This window comes from Prionailurus bengalensis, chromosome C2, assembly GCF_016509475.1.
Source record: "Prionailurus bengalensis isolate Pbe53 chromosome C2, Fcat_Pben_1.1_paternal_pri, whole genome shotgun sequence".
NCBI classification, from domain to species: domain Eukaryota; kingdom Metazoa; phylum Chordata; class Mammalia; order Carnivora; family Felidae; genus Prionailurus; species Prionailurus bengalensis.
This window is the reverse complement of record NC_057350.1, coordinates 60,863,123-60,878,860: the sequence shown is the minus strand read 5'-3', so window position 1 is coordinate 60,878,860 and position 15,738 is coordinate 60,863,123. Positions and strand designations below refer to the sequence as shown.

At 41.2% G+C, this 15,738-nt stretch overlaps 1 protein-coding gene across 1 annotated transcript in view; it reads left to right on the top strand.

Moving 5' to 3' along the window:
• DRD3 (dopamine receptor D3) overlaps nt 1-13,736 on the top strand; it is a 34,828-nt gene extending 21,092 nt beyond the window's left edge. The window contains exons 3-7 of the mRNA XM_043594221.1: nt 229-371; nt 6,084-6,280; nt 7,387-7,464; nt 10,683-11,028; nt 12,174-13,736. Coding sequence (XP_043450156.1) covers nt 229-371; nt 6,084-6,280; nt 7,387-7,464; nt 10,683-11,028; nt 12,174-12,370 — 961 coding nt within the window. The 3' untranslated portion in view covers nt 12,371-13,736. The remainder of the gene's footprint in view (nt 1-228; nt 372-6,083; nt 6,281-7,386; nt 7,465-10,682; nt 11,029-12,173) is intronic.
• Nucleotides 13,737-15,738: the final 2,002 nt, after the last annotated feature.

Sequence of the window (15,738 nt, the reverse complement as noted above, 5' to 3'; positions counted from 1 at the left end):
CTTTTTTCTTCTTTCTCCCTTTCCCTGCTCAGTGGGTTCATCTCTGTTATCTCAGCCTTTCTGCATTTTTACTCAAATCACCTTTCTCTCTTCCTCCAACCAAACTGTTTCTCTCCTGCCACATGTATCACCCACATTAGTTCTCTACGAGCCTCTGTCAACTTGTCTTTTGAACAATTCCCCCATCCCTTCTCATCATATTTACCCTCTCTCCCCTTCTGTTCACAGGTACACTGCAGTGGTCATGCCAGTCCACTACCAACATGGCACAGGACAGAGCTCCTGTCGGCGTGTGGCCCTCATGATTACAGCCGTGTGGGTACTAGCCTTTGCCGTGTCTTGCCCTCTCCTCTTTGGCTTCAACACCACAGGTAAAAATGATGGTCCCTCTCACAATACCCATGTGATTCATAGCACGCCTGAGTGGCTATCAGTGGTACTTAGCCTGGAAATTTCTGACCCTGATCAGCATACTTTGTAATCAAATAAGGATACCATAGGCTGCAATGTTTTGGATTTTGATTAAAGCATAAAGCAAAATCTCATCACTTACTGGCACATGAAGTTCTGCCCGAGTTAGTGAAAACTCTAGCACATCCTTATTTTGAAAGAAATGATATTGTATTCATTTGAAGCAATGTGCCAGTTAACAAATTAAGCTATTTAGTAATTCAGGTGAAGTTTGCTAATGAAAAAATGACAATTCATAATGGGCTTACAATGCAAAATAATGCTATAAAAGCCCTCAAACAGGATCTATATTTCTAATTTTTCACTGAATAAAAATCATTTCTGGCATTTGAGAGCTAGTATAGATCCCTAAATTATTTGAGAGGATATTCCTATATCTTAATATACAAAAATTCTGGCCATGATGGTTGGCACATGGTACATCTTCTATTGGATGGACGGATGGATGGATGGATGGATGGATGGACGGACGGACGGACATGTGGATTAACAATGTGAATATCTGAGATGTTTGTTTTTAGATGTAAGACCCTGATCCAAATCTGTACCTCATAGGGGTCAGTCTTCTTTCGCTGTTCCATGTCCATCTTTCAGCCTCAGGAATTTCATGTGTTGAATGAAAACTATTAGCATATATAGTAAGGTTACAGGTATTGATAATAAACACTGAGTATTTGCTAAAAGAGAACTAATTGAGTCATGTTTTAGTGTTCATCTGGAATTTTTATTTTGTCCATTTGGATTGATTTAAGTCCTACTATCTTCTAAGATCATTAATTTCTGGTATATATGTACAAATCACATAGCTGTGTATTTATATATATACAGATATTATATGTAACACATTGCATATAATTACAGGCAAATCCTAATTTATAAATAGTCATCAAAGAGTCATTTGCTGACCAATAATTTGAAAGTCAAAACAGGGCACCTGGGTGGCTCAGTTGGTTAAGCGTCCAATTCTTGATTTCAGCTCAGGTCATGATCTCATGGTTCATAAGATCAAGCCCCGTATCAGGCTCTATGCTGACAACATGGAGTCTGCTTGAGATTCTCTCTCTCTCTGTCTCTCTCTCTTTCAAAATAAATACGTAAACATTTTTTAAAAATTAAAAAAAAATAAAATAAAAGTCAAAACACATTTAGGAAAACAGAGGCTCTGGAATTAGAAAAACCTACATTCAAACTTCAATTCTACTACTTACCAGCTGTGTCTCCTTGAACAATCTACTTAACTTTTCTAAGTTTTCATATTGATAAATTTGGGATACACTGAAGCATAAACTTGAGCAAATTGAAATATATAGACTGAGTCTATATACTCAGTCAGAAAGTTACCAGCATTTATTTGTATATATGGCCTCTTGCAAATAAACCTAGTAACTTCATTTCTAAAATTGCATGCTGTGTTTGAACTCTTTAGAATACATATATGACATATTAATGTATGTATCACACATCTTTACTTACTGCTCTTCAGGGCTGTAATAAAACCATGTATATCTTTGTATGTGATTCAGGAGATTTTTTTTTTTTTAATTTTTTTTTTCAATGTTTATTTATTTTTGGGACAGAGAGAGACAGAGCATGAACGGGGGAGGGGCAGAGAGAGAGGGAGACACAGAATCAGAAACAGGCTCCAGGCTCCGAGCCATCAGCCCAGAGCCCGACGCGAGGCTCGAACTCACGGACCGCGAGATCGTGACCTGGCTGAAGTCGGACGCTTAACCGACTGCGCCACCCAGGCGCCCCTCAGGAGATTTTTCAAAGCAAATTTCAGCTCTATATAATGTTCACTTTCATCACTGACCTTAGACTCTGACACTACATGTGATATAATTCCACTCTCCTTCCTTCATAGAGCTTTTCTTTTTATGATTAAGTCAAGAATAAATTGGAATAACATACATAGACCTGCCAAACACACACTGCATGCTCAAGGTCAGGCTTCTTTCTCTGCTTCATTAAAGGTTAAGCAGCTGAATCATCCAACAAATATTTGCCTAGTTAACTCAAGGTGTTCCTAAAATACGATGTTACTATCATGTTTGCATTACTCTTTACCATTAGTTACTTTGTTGTTTTCACTGAATGACACTTTATACACACAAACATGGTTGTGGACACACATTTACTCCCCAAAGCAACATTCCCTAACCCAACTCTAAGAGGCTGCCTGGCATTAAAATACTATTTTTGAGGGGCGCCTGGGTGGCTCAGTTGGTTAAGCATCCAACTTCGGCTCAGGTCATGATCTTGCAGTTTGTGGGTTCAAGCCCCACGTGGCGTTCTGTGCTGACAGCTCAGAGCCTGGATCCTGCTTCGGATTCTCTATCTGCCTCTCCCCTGCTCATGCTCTGTCTCTGTCTCTCAAGAATAAATAAATGTTAAAAAAAAAATTAATAAATAAAATGCTGTTTTTGAGGAGTGTTAAATGTGCTTTTTGGGTTAGTCTGATAACTAAACCACCCTCTATAACCTACTTTCTACACAAAAATACATTATTCTAAGTTGGAATTTGTAGTATGGGATCTCACAACCACTGCTAGACGAAGGCACTGCTTGCCCCTGGCCAGCAGCAAATCCCCACCACCATTCACTTGGGTGAGTGGTTCCTCTTACTCATTCATGGGGGCTGGCGGGGGCTGTTTTACTCACTCCCACAGATACACACACCCTAGTAACAGTTAAAACAGTCTCAAGCTCTGACGTTAGACAGAGTTCCCAGTTAATGACTACATCTAAAGTGCAGAAGAATGATGAGCTAATTGGTGGTGTTGTCACCAGTGAGATCATTATTATTCCAGAAACAAAATTCAGAAAAATCTTTCCAAAAGGATTTTCAAATATAGAATTAAGAAGGCAGAAAATGCCCATGACTTAACACGTACACTCTCACTTCCGTCTCATCTCTTTCAATCTCTCTCACTCTTTTTTAAGTACATGATTTATTCTATTGCAATTTTTTTTTTAAGTTTCTTTTTTAATTTATTTTTGTTTTAGTAATCTCTATACCCAACGTGGGGCTCAAACTCACCAACCCAAGATCAGGAGTCACATGCCCTTCTGACTGATCCAGCCAGGCGCCCTGCTCTCTCTTACTTTTAAGTTTATTAATAAGACAATAGTCAGCCCTCCACTTATTCATGTATCACATGCAAGCTTCAGGTTCATTGTAAGGGCCCAATGGATATGAGCTAATGCTATTGTTGTTATTATTGTGTATTAGAAAAGGTTTCTATACATCAAAATTTAACTATGCATCTGCTCCGAAGAAAATCTAAGCACTAGTAGTTCCGCTGGTGGACATAGAGACCAGTCACCTCATCCTAGAGCACAGTTCAGGGAATTAGTGAGCAGAACTCAAAGGGAGGAAGCCCAGCCGTCCTTCTCTGCCTCAGCCTGACCTTCACAGTACAGTTTCATTATTGTGATGGATGTGGGTTCCTCTAGCACCTCTTCCATCTATAAGGAAGTTCCCAAGTTCATTCGAAAGCCCAATATAAATGACTTCTCTCGGCCATTTTTTCTACTCACCCTGTGAAAAGTAGAGGAGAAAAGGGCAGGATACTGCCAATGACACCTGATATTGGAAGTGGCTGGATTTTCACTAAGAAGTGCAACACAAGAGAACTTTCTGGCAAAGCTATTTTTTTAATGTTTATTTATTTTTGAAAGAGAGAGACAGAACATGAGTGAGAGAGGGGCAGAGAGAAGGGAGACACAGAAGCTGAAGCAGGCTCTAGGCTCTGAGCTGTCAGCACAGAGCCTGATGCTAGGCTCAAGCCCACGAACTGTGAGATCATGACCTGAGCTGTAGTCGGATGCTCAACTGACTGAGCCACCCAGGTGCCCCTGGCAGAGCTCTTTTTAATGAAATAGGCTGCTATATGAGATTGTGAATTGTCAGACAACACAAGGCAGAAAAAAGTTGAACATCAGTTTCTTCCATCTTGGAGTTGTCCTCATTGTACGAGAAAAGAGCAACATGCATTTCTGGATAAGAAATAAGGCAGGATCTTGGGTTGCAGAGAGTCCCAAGGTTGGGGGTCCTGGCTCACTAGAGTTGCCCCAGCTCCCCACCGAGACCCAGCAGTCTAGTTGAAATTTCCATCATTGACAGCAGTGGAGCAGAGAGTGGTGGCTCTAGAGGAAACTCTAAAAATCTCTGAATGGGCAGCACAATCCCTTCATTTCACAGATAAAAATAGTGGTCTTAAATTTCCTTTGAAACAAGGAAATGGAGGACTGCTATCTAGATTTGAGCAGCAGAACACCTCATCTGGCTTTCAGAACACGGGAGCTTGTGGGATCCCAGTTGAGAAACCCAAAACTAAAAGAATAATAGACTCATCCTAAATTCAGATGCATCAGGCTCTTCTGTCTTTGGAAACAAGATGAAGACAAAGCCTTCAAATAGCTTTAAGTTTATGACCTGTCAAGGCAACCTGCTTCCAGCCCTGCCCTTCACACCTCTGTGGGACTCAGGTTCCCAGGCTAGCTCACAAAAGCCTCTTTGACCACTTAGTAGGGCTACTTAGTGTTTTTATCACCCAGCATGGTGCCTAGAACATAGTAGGTGCTCCATATACTTTTTTTGAAATAGGAAGTTGGTGAGTGCTTATCATCCTTTCCTCCTTAAATGTTGAAATTATTTGGGGTAAATATCGTCAATCACATTATGAGGCTTTCCCCTCTATGCTCCAGCCAATGACTGCTTCTGTGCTCCTGCAAAATGCTCATTTGTTTGCTTTGCTCATATATTCATCATTCTTGGATTCACCCAATAGTTATTGTACCAACAGCACAGTACTATTTCAATGAAATAATTGAGACAAAGCACCTCATCTCCTGGGGGAGAGGACTCACTGTCCTCACCACCTCATCTGGGACTCAGCAGATAGAAGCTTCCAGAATTGCTGCCCCACTGACAAGACATACACTCAGGCCAGACCCAAAGGGAGTTGGGGCAGGGCTCCACTCACTGATCACCATAGTGTCACTCTGCCCACTGACAGGCTTCACAGGACTTCAAGCATGGAGAAATTGTGGGAGAGGTCTCAAAGCCTAATCTAGGGACAGGCAGCAGTTTACCCAGATAGGAAAGGACAGGATGACAGTGCAGGCTCAGTGATGGTATACTGAGGGTCTTCAGGGGTCAGTGATTCTGAAATAGCTCTGTGTTTTCTCTTTGCTCTTTCTCATGCATATGCTTTCAATATTTTTAATGAGAAAAATTCTTGCCCATGGTAAAACATAAGGTGTATGGGAATATATATACACATACATATATGTAGGTCTCCCTTCTACCCTAGATTGGTAGCTGCCCTGTGACCCTCCCTAGAAGCAAACACTAGTAATCTTAAAGACAGTGCTTGAAACAAGTATGTAGACACACACATGTGTGTGTCCATGTGTGGGTATATCCATTTTTCAACAAATAGAAGCATACTTATACCCACTTTTTCTCCTGGCTTTTAAGAGCCTCTGCATATGAGGTAGGATGTGAACCGAGACGCCACACAAGATATGAGACCATATTGTACACTCCCCACCGATCTCTCCTACTTGGCAAACTGCTTTGCTTTCTCCTTTTCTCTCACTCACAGGAGACCCCACCGTCTGCTCCATCTCCAACCCTGATTTTGTCATCTACTCTTCAGTGGTGTCCTTCTACCTGCCCTTTGGAGTGACGGTCCTTGTCTATGCCAGGATCTATGTGGTGTTGAGACAGAGGAGACGGAAACGGATCCTCACTCGACAGAACAGTCAGTGCATCAGTGTCAGACCTAGCTTCCCACAACAAGTAAGCACCCTGGAGGGACAGAGGAGAAGCAGTCCCCAGCCTGGTGGCCTCCAGCCTTGTGTCCAGCAGGACATGCTTTTGCCATACTGCCCCTCAGGAGACACACATCTGACACCCACCTTCTAATCTGCTGGGATTAGCTATGCTTTAGAGTAGGAAATTAAATCAAAAAGTGCACTGCTAGTCTTCCTTGGAGCTCAAATTGCTTGGCAATATTATAGGATGGTTTCTGGACTTCTCCTTTCCATCAAAATTTTTCATTGCTCCCAAATGGCCAGAAGTTCAAATGTCACACAGGATTTGCAGTCTGAGTGTGCAGTTGTCCCACACACCACTGGTAGGTCCCCAGGACTGACTTTTTAGCAGACACCTTATTCTAAGAATCACTGGGGTCCACGGAAACCTCTTTTCCTTACTAGATCTGCCCCTGTGTCAAGATGCTGCCCAGCTTGTGAAATGGAAAACTGATGATGTGTTTTATGGGGCCTTTCAAGGCCCTGACAAGGAGAGCTACCTCAGCACTGATCTTCCATTTGCTTGAGCTATAAAGCCTACTTATCCCAGTGTCTGGCACAAGATGTACTTGAAGCATAAATGGATGGATACCAGTCACTTGCAATCTGCTAAAGAAGGGGTAGCAGGAATATTATACGGCCTCTGCCTTCATGGAGTTTAGAATCCAGACAAGCAAATAAAGCACACCTCCCTCCACTCAAAGTTAACTAACAGCCCCAAACTGGATGCGATGTTTATGAACTGAGATGAAGACAATTAAGCACCAAAATATAAGTGCTGTGGAGGTTATGAGAAAAGAGAGGTCAATATGCTTAGGAAAGGGCTTCATAAACAGAGTAAGAACTGAATTTGATCTTGAAGGCAGGTCCAATTTGGATGTTTAGATTAACATATAATGATCTGAGTGAGAGTCAGTCTCTCAAAGTTGAAATTCCAAGACTTGGGTAGAACAAGAATATTGGTCCCCATGAAATAAGAGGTAAGGACCTGAGACTGAGGATAGGAACATATTATATTTCAAACATTGGCATCTATATGGCTCAACCATGTAGAACTTAACCTACAGCTTTTTCTCCTTCAACCTACCCTAGTCTTCCTGTCTGAGGCTGCACCCCATTCGGCAGTTTTCAATAAGGGACAGATTTCCATCAGATGCCACGGGGCAAATGGTAAGTAAGCCATGGCTTTGATTATAGGAGAAGAATAGGATACCTTTTCTCAAGATGCTGACTTGACTTGCTTCCACTTCTACCCCAGAATGGACTGGCCCCAATCCCTTACTTGTTAATAAATATGAGATCCTGATTTGAGCTCCAGAATAGGAATCTCCAAATGATATTCAGAAAGCATATCACTATGGAGATAGATCCCAATGACTAGAGCCACTGACTCTTGGCGTGGTGTGAGAATGTCATCCAGAGTCACCTGCCTAGAGGGAACAGGGTATCAATGAAGCATACATGGGCAGAGCCAAAAAAGCAGAGAAGAGATGCTAATGTGAGACTTTCAAGTGTTCTGTTTCCCACTGTATATGGGGGAAAACCAAGACAATTTTGTGGTCACCCTTATCCTTGACCTTTTACTTCAATCCAGCCCTGCCTTCCCAAGTAAGCTGAGCACAGAATGGAGCTGTTAAATAGAAGATCAATATTCCTCTCCCTGAACTCCAAGTAAACATTAGGAATAAAATTTCAAAACCTCATAATGATGAAGGTCTGAGCTTTGTCCAATCTCTGTATAGTTAATTAACCACTTTTTACACATGCCTGGTATAGCAGATAGAGATTCTTGCTGTAAATAATTTTTTTAAAAATAGGCAAGAATTTTAAAGTTGCCTATAGCAGATCTAAGGTCTGAGGAGACTCTAAGGCCAAAAGGAAGAAAAGCAGTAACTTCTAAAGAGAGAATGGAGAGCCAAGAGGCTGGCATTGCCAGGAGTATGGAGAAACAGGTCCTGTCCTACCACCTGGGAGTGGAGGGCTCTGTCAGCCAGACCCAGAGGAATCCAGTGTTTCTTCATGCCAGTCATGACGGTAGTGATGAGCATTTGCAGAGAGCTGAAAAATACACTCACCAATATATATGCTTGAAAGGATCACTTTGCTTCTTCAGAACTGAGTTTCCACATCTGTAAAATAGAGACAAATTATACCAGATCAATGTTCTCAAACCTTAGATTTCATAATACTCAAGAATTTGTCCCCAGTCCTTTAGTTTCAGAAGTAATGCATTTGGAGTTAAATATTGTCACTTTTAGATTACTAGATGCCAGCACAATCATAATATTGGTTATAAATGGCCATTCAGATAAAAACACAATATGCCTAGGGCACCTGGGTGGCTCAGTCAGTTGAGCATCAAACTCTTGATTTCGACTCAGGTCAGGATCCCAGGGTCATGGAATTGAGCCCTGGGTTGGGCCCCATGCTGAGCGTGGAGTCTCCTTAAGATTCTCTCTCTCCCCCTCTGCCCTTCTCCCCCACTTGTGCTCTCTCTCTATATATAAAATAAATTTTAAAAATTAAAAAAACACAATATGTTTATATGAATTATTTTAAAACCCCATCAAAAAATTTTAAATTATGTTATACTAGAATCCCTATGAACACCTCTATGGAGCAGAGTTTTAAAAACACTGTATCATATTAAAGGCCTATTGCATTCATTCATTCAGAAATGTTTCTGAGTGTGTACAGTGCACTAGCACTGTGATTCCTTGAACTAAGGAGAAAGTAGTGAGCATTCTTGGTTGCTAACACTGACTAACATACAGAAAAAGGAATTTACTAGAAGGATACCAAAGTAGCTCAGACAATGAAGAATAACTTCAGATGATGCTGTTCATGCCTAAGAAAGAATCTGGTTGGAATACCTAGGACACTGGACACTGACTGCCACAGTATGCTAGACATATTCTTTTCTTTTTTAAATGTTTTTATTTATATTTGAGAGAGAGAGAGAGACAGAACAAGTGGGGAGGGGCAGAGAGAGATGGAGACACAGAATCTGAAGCAGGCTCCAAGCTCTGAGCTGTCAGCACAGAGCCTGATGCAGGGCTCGAACTCATGAACCATGAGATCATGACCTGAGCCAGTCAGACGCTTAACCGACTGAGCCACCCAGGTGCCCCAACTGCTAGACATATTCTAAAGTCTCCCTGCTTCACAAGCTCCAATTCAAGGTCTTAGGTACGATTCTCTAATTTGCTGGGCTTGGTTTATGTGCCAGAGTTCTAGATGACCAGTGAGGATGCGGGGAGAGTAAATATATGGCTTTTATGGCTTCAATAATGGGAGCTGAGGGGTCCTGCCTACTACTCAAGATTGACAGAGTCTGATTCTTCAAGCATAGAAAGAAGTTCAGATGTTGAGCACATACATCCCCTCCAAATACCAGAAACATCCAAATAGCTGCAGTTTTTTACTCTCAGGGTCTACTCATCCTAAACCTTTTTTTCCCCCAATTTCTTTTCTGTTTTACAAATGAGGCTCAGAGGTATTTAATTAACTTGCCCAAGGATATATCTGATAAGTAGGAAAGCTGAGATGAAAATCCTGGGTTTCTTTCTTTCTTTTCTTTCTTTTCTTTCTTTCTTTCTTTCTTTCTTTCTTTCTTTCTTTCTTTCTTTCTACTTTTTATTGTGGAAAATTTCAAAAATAAAAAAGTAGAAAGACAAATATAACAAATCCTTCAGTAGCCATCAGCCAGCTTCAACAGTTATCAACTCATGGCCAGTCTTGTTTCATCTACACTCCCACCTATACTCATCCATGCCTACTGGATTCTTACAAAGCAAATCCCAAGTATCATAACATTTAAGCCAAAAATATTTCTGTAAGACTCTCTAAGGGATACAGACTATTTTATAAACATGTAACCACAAGACATCACACTAAGCAAATCAATAACTCCTTAATATCACTAAATATCCAATCAGTGTTCACATTACCCCCATTGTTTTGTAAATTTTTCGTAGTTGGTTTATTTGAATCAAAATTCAAATAAGACCCATACTTTGCAACTGGTAAATGTTACTGTTGTTTTTGTCGCAATTTATTTGTTGGAGAAAAAGAAAACTGAGTCATTTATCTTACAGACTTCCCCACATTCCAGATTTTATGATTTACATCTTAGTAGTGTCATTTAATGTGTTCCTCTGTATATCCAGGTCATTCTAGCTCAAAAAGGCCAGGCTATAACCCTATACAACCCTCCTAAGGGGATTATTGTGATTCTCAAATGTTCTATATCTGATGGGTGTTTTTTAGTTGTAAAGTCAGAAGCAGATTTCACATACCGTAACTTTTCGTGATCCCACTACTTTCAGATGTAGGTTTCACAACATGATGGTTTCCTCTAACTTTTTTGCATCCTCTTTCCTTTTCAGGAACATTCAGAAGGTAAACAGTGTCCCCAGGAGTCTCAGGACCCTCTCTTGTCCCACCTGCAGCCACTATCCCCTGGCCGGGCACACCTGGAGCTGAAGCGCTACTACAGCATCTGCCAAGATACTGCCTTGGGGCAACCAGGCTTCCAAGAAGCAGGAGGAGAGTTGAAAAGGGAGGGGAGGACTCAGAACTCCCTCAGCCCCACCATGGCACCCAAGCTCAGCTTAGAGGTTCGAAAACTCAGTAACGGCAGGTTGTCAACATCTCTAAAGTTGGGGCCCTTGCAATCCCGCGGAGTGCCACTTCGGGAGAAAAAGGCAACCCAGATGTTGGCCATTGTGCTTGGTGAGTTTGGGTCATGTTGCATTGAGTTGCATTGGATTTGGTTGGGTTAGGTTGAGTTGGTGGAGCTGACCGGGGGTACTAAGGAACCGCATTCATCAGAAGTTGGAAATTCAATAGCTGTAATATTTATAAATGTTTGCAATACAACTGAGGAGGGGTTATGTATAAATGTTAACTCCAGTGAAAATTCAAAAGACCTAGGCTGAAATTTACAAAACATGAAATTTAACAAGTGGCCTAGTAGAGCTGCATTTAGCTATTGGGTTTGTTGCCCATCATGTGGAGTTGTAATGGATAAATCAAATAATAAAGAAGATAACAATTCAATAAAAATTTCTGGCATGTATTGGATATTTAATAAATGCTTACTTGTATTCTAAATTATTAAGTGAAAAAAATAGGGATGCAAAAAACTTCAGTCATATGGTGCAATAACATCTAGATTATTTTAAATACAGAGAAAAAAATACGAAAATTAATTTACCAAGATGTCAAAAGTGATTGTCTTTGAGTGGTGGATGGTTATTTTCCTTCTTTCACATTTCTGTATTTACCAAGTTTCCTGTTATGAATAAAATCAGGGTTAGTCATTATAGGAGAAAAATAGAGGATTTATTTAAATTAAGAAAAAAATCAGTAAGTCACAGGTACCATATAGAGTTAGTGAAGGCAATTTATTCTGTTCATTGTCACTGACAAACCTCACTTTTTCATATCTTAGGGACTTTGTGAGAACATCTAGATGTAATCTCAACATCAGGAACTGTCAGTCATGTCTTTAAGGTCTTCTTCCCTATCAGTGCCTAGGATCAGGTCTTGCACAGCTAGACATTAAATAAACATTTGAATTGAATTGAGAAGTAGAAAAGACTGGTAAAGAGCTACCTAAATAGCAAACTAGAAAACTGATTTAGGAACAAAGGCCTGAGATGAATCAAAGATGTAAGCATGTAGTTTTCTCACCACCCCCGCCAAAAAAGTGGCTAATCACACCTACTTCATAGGGTTGGTATACAAATAAACGGGTATGTAAAATTCCAGCATAGCCGCTGGCAGATAACAAACAACCATGAGTCATTTTCATTGTTATAACAGAAAGAGTGAGCAAACCCCTTACCCAATTTCTCTCTTCCTTTGTAACCCAGGGACCTTCATTGTCTGCTGGCTGCCCTTCTTTTTGACCCACGTTCTCAATACCCACTGCCAAGTCTGCCATGTGTCCCCAGAGCTTTACAGCGCCACCACGTGGCTGGGCTACGTGAACAGTGCCCTCAACCCTGTGATCTATACCACCTTCAATGTTGAGTTCCGTAAAGCTTTCCTCAAGATCCTGTCTTGCTGAAGGAGAGGAGAACATACTCGCTGTGGCCACCTTTAGCTACCAGGCCACTGGGCAACTGGCCACGGCCTGCTGAGAAAGACTGTGCTATGTTCTCTGGCATGGGGTAGGAAGATTCCTGGAGCCAGGACATCCCTGAGTAGCAGGTGTAACCAACTGCTTCTTCCTAAACAGAATGTTCTACCTCCCCAGCTAAAACTCTGACTTCATCCTGTAAATCTTCAAGTGCTTGGGAGGTCCCTGAATGATAAGCAATAATTCAGAGAGTAGCTGATAAAACGTGACTCGACTCTACACACACACACACACACACACACACACACACACACACACCAAATTGTCATCCGAGGCATGATTCATCACAGTGAAGGAAAAATGAACAGATCTCATAATTGTCAACTCGCCAGGGGTCCTTGAAATCTCAGCCAGTAAACCATCTTGCAAAACAGCCAGTCTCTCTTCCTTCAAGCCTATAATTAAACTATCAGGCTGACCCTGTACTTTTGTGGGCCAACACCCTTTTGGTCATTCCTTTGGTTCATTGTATCCTGAACTATAAGGACAAGGCCAGTGCTTCTACCTCTCTGTAGAATCTGGCTGCATTTGGTGAGGAAAATTCCTCGCCCTGAGGAAGACATTGTCCCACATTGGGACATGGGCTTCCTTTCAAACCTTGTTACCCCTGTATTGTACCTCTAGCTAAGAAGACCCTTTGACTCCATTCCCATAATCCCAGAGACTCAACCTCAGAGTAATTCAGGATGAGGTTGTTAAGTGGAAAAGGAATGATGGCTCCCACTGTAGTATCACTTTAAACCATGCAGTTCATAACATGCCTCAGATATGCTTTTCATAATGCTATAAACTTTTTATTCCCAGGCATCATCTCCTGCTTAACAGAGACCAAATACTTTCAGACCCTAAACCCAGTTAAGTCCTAAGTGTCTACAAAGTGCCGGTCACCTCCCAGGCTCTGGATATATGACAATGAATAAAATAGCTCCTGCCCTCAAGGATCCCACCACCTGCTCCTATGTTTGTTCATTTGTGAGCATGGAAGAGACTCCCCTAGACTGCCAGTAGACCTCAGACCTGGTGAGGGCACCAGGCATGTAGCTGTCCAAAGACACCACTCCAACAACTGAAATTAAAGGCATTATAAAAATAATGTGTCGATGTCATTCAAAATTGCATTTAGAAGGAACTTGAATATTCTCACCACTACCTGTTCACCTACAGAAGCTATTTCTTATTGACTACAGAATCAAGATACAATTTACAGATAATTTATGAAGTGTTATCATATCGAACTTCAATAAATTTACTGTTAAGAGCTGTTAGTGCACAGGCATGACAGATGTCCACAGCAATCCTGGTAATATTTTACTTTTTTTTTTATTAGAAGTTTATTTATTTATTTTGAAAGAGACAGAGAGAAAGAGAGCATGCATAAACGGTGGAGGGTCAGAGAGAAAGAGAATCCCAAGCAGGCTCCCTGATGTCAGCACGGAGCCCGACGCAGGGCTGGAACCCACGAACCGTGAGATCATAACCTGAGCTGAAATGAAGAGTCGGACACTTAATGAACTAAGCCACCCAGGTGTCCCAGTGCTGGTAAAGCTTTAAAGTGCACAAGAACTTTACAAAGAATCCAAGGCTTCCTTTGCCCAATCTCTATTCCTCTAACCCTTAAGTGTATAAGAAGGAAATATATATCCCCAGTGACTTAGTTATCTGTTACTCCTGAATGCTTTTAATGCCAGCATTTTTAACATGTTGTTGTGTATATCAGTATTTATATTTTAACTCAGTGGAAAAATTTTGTGTGCCCACTAGTTCTTGTACCTTATACCATCTAGCTCAGTAGGTTTATGGTGCAAGCAGAACTGGGGACTGAGACAGTTACATATCTGAAGAAGTAAAAGTACATGATTCCTAGATTTTCTCATGCACAATAAACAGAAAACAAGTAGGATAGTGGGTTAAAATTAATAAAATTCCATGTCAAAATTAGAGTACTAAAAATAAAAACATAGGCCACATCAGCACTAATATATTTATGAGGAAGAATGAATAGCAAATATTGTGTATCCTTCCTTACATCAAAAACCTTACATCATTAAAACTTTATGATAACCTTAAGAAGATAAACTCAGTTTTGTAGGTGAGGAAATTGAAGCTAAGGGAAGTCAAGAAATTTGCCTCAGGTTATACATAGTGGCAGAGCTGGGATTTTTTTTTTTTTTAATGTTTATTTTTGACAGGGGCGGGGAATGGGAGAGGAGCAGAGACAGGGGGATAGAGGATCCTAAGCAGACTCTGTGCTGACATCAGTGAGCCTGTTGCAGGGCTCAACCTCAAAGAACCGTGAGATCATGACCTGAACCGAAGTCAGACACTCAACTGACTGAGCCACCTAGGCACCCCCAGAGCTGGGATTTGAATATACTTCTACCTGCTTCGCAAGCCCATACAACTAACTACTATGACACACTGCCTTCCACCAGAGAGGTAAATGGGTGGGAGAAAAAGACAGGGAGAAAAGAATGGGACAAAGATCGCTGGGACAGCCTCAGCCTACCTGACCCACTGCCACGCCTAAACTTCCTGAAGAACCCAGCCCGAGGCATTGCTCTCACTTTCCTGCCATGTTCAATTTCGAAAACAGTCACCCAGGAAATTCATAATCTGTTTTTATAAAATCATGCTATAGAATTTAGAGAGTATTTGTTTCTACTCTCTCCTTCATTTGTACAAAAGGAAACTCAAGTCCAGAACTATTGTCCCACAGTTGGCTAATGACAGACACACAGTCAAATATACTGAACTCTTCTATAAAAACTATAAACTCCATATAGATACAAGGAGAAAGTCATACTGTCACCTTCACCATTAAGCTGAGAGGCTTCTTTTCTCCTAGACAGTGTCTCTTATCTCTAATCTGAGACAACATTCCCTTCCCAGAATTTTCTTCTGATCCAGGCAGAGCCTTCTAAGGGAATCCCAAACACTCCCTTCAGCCTCTTCATCTTGGGATTCTTCATTCTACCACCTCGACCTCTATAGTTCCCACTACGAACCAGCACTTAACCTCAGAGCTTTGCACTCTCAGAGCCAGCATGGTCAAAAATTGCAGGAGAAATGTTGCCCTGAATGAAGCAGAGCAGAGTTGTTGAGGGCAAACCTGTTCTGGGGCCTAATGAAGCCTCAGAGCTTCCCATACTGTTTGGGTGAAATGCAAATAAGCGTGGAAATCCGGATAGCTTGCAACCAACATTCAACTCTAGATCATAAGTAAATATTTCCTTTTCCTAGCACATATCCTCTAACTCTCCTTTCATTGCTCATTTACTAAATCAATCACTTATTCA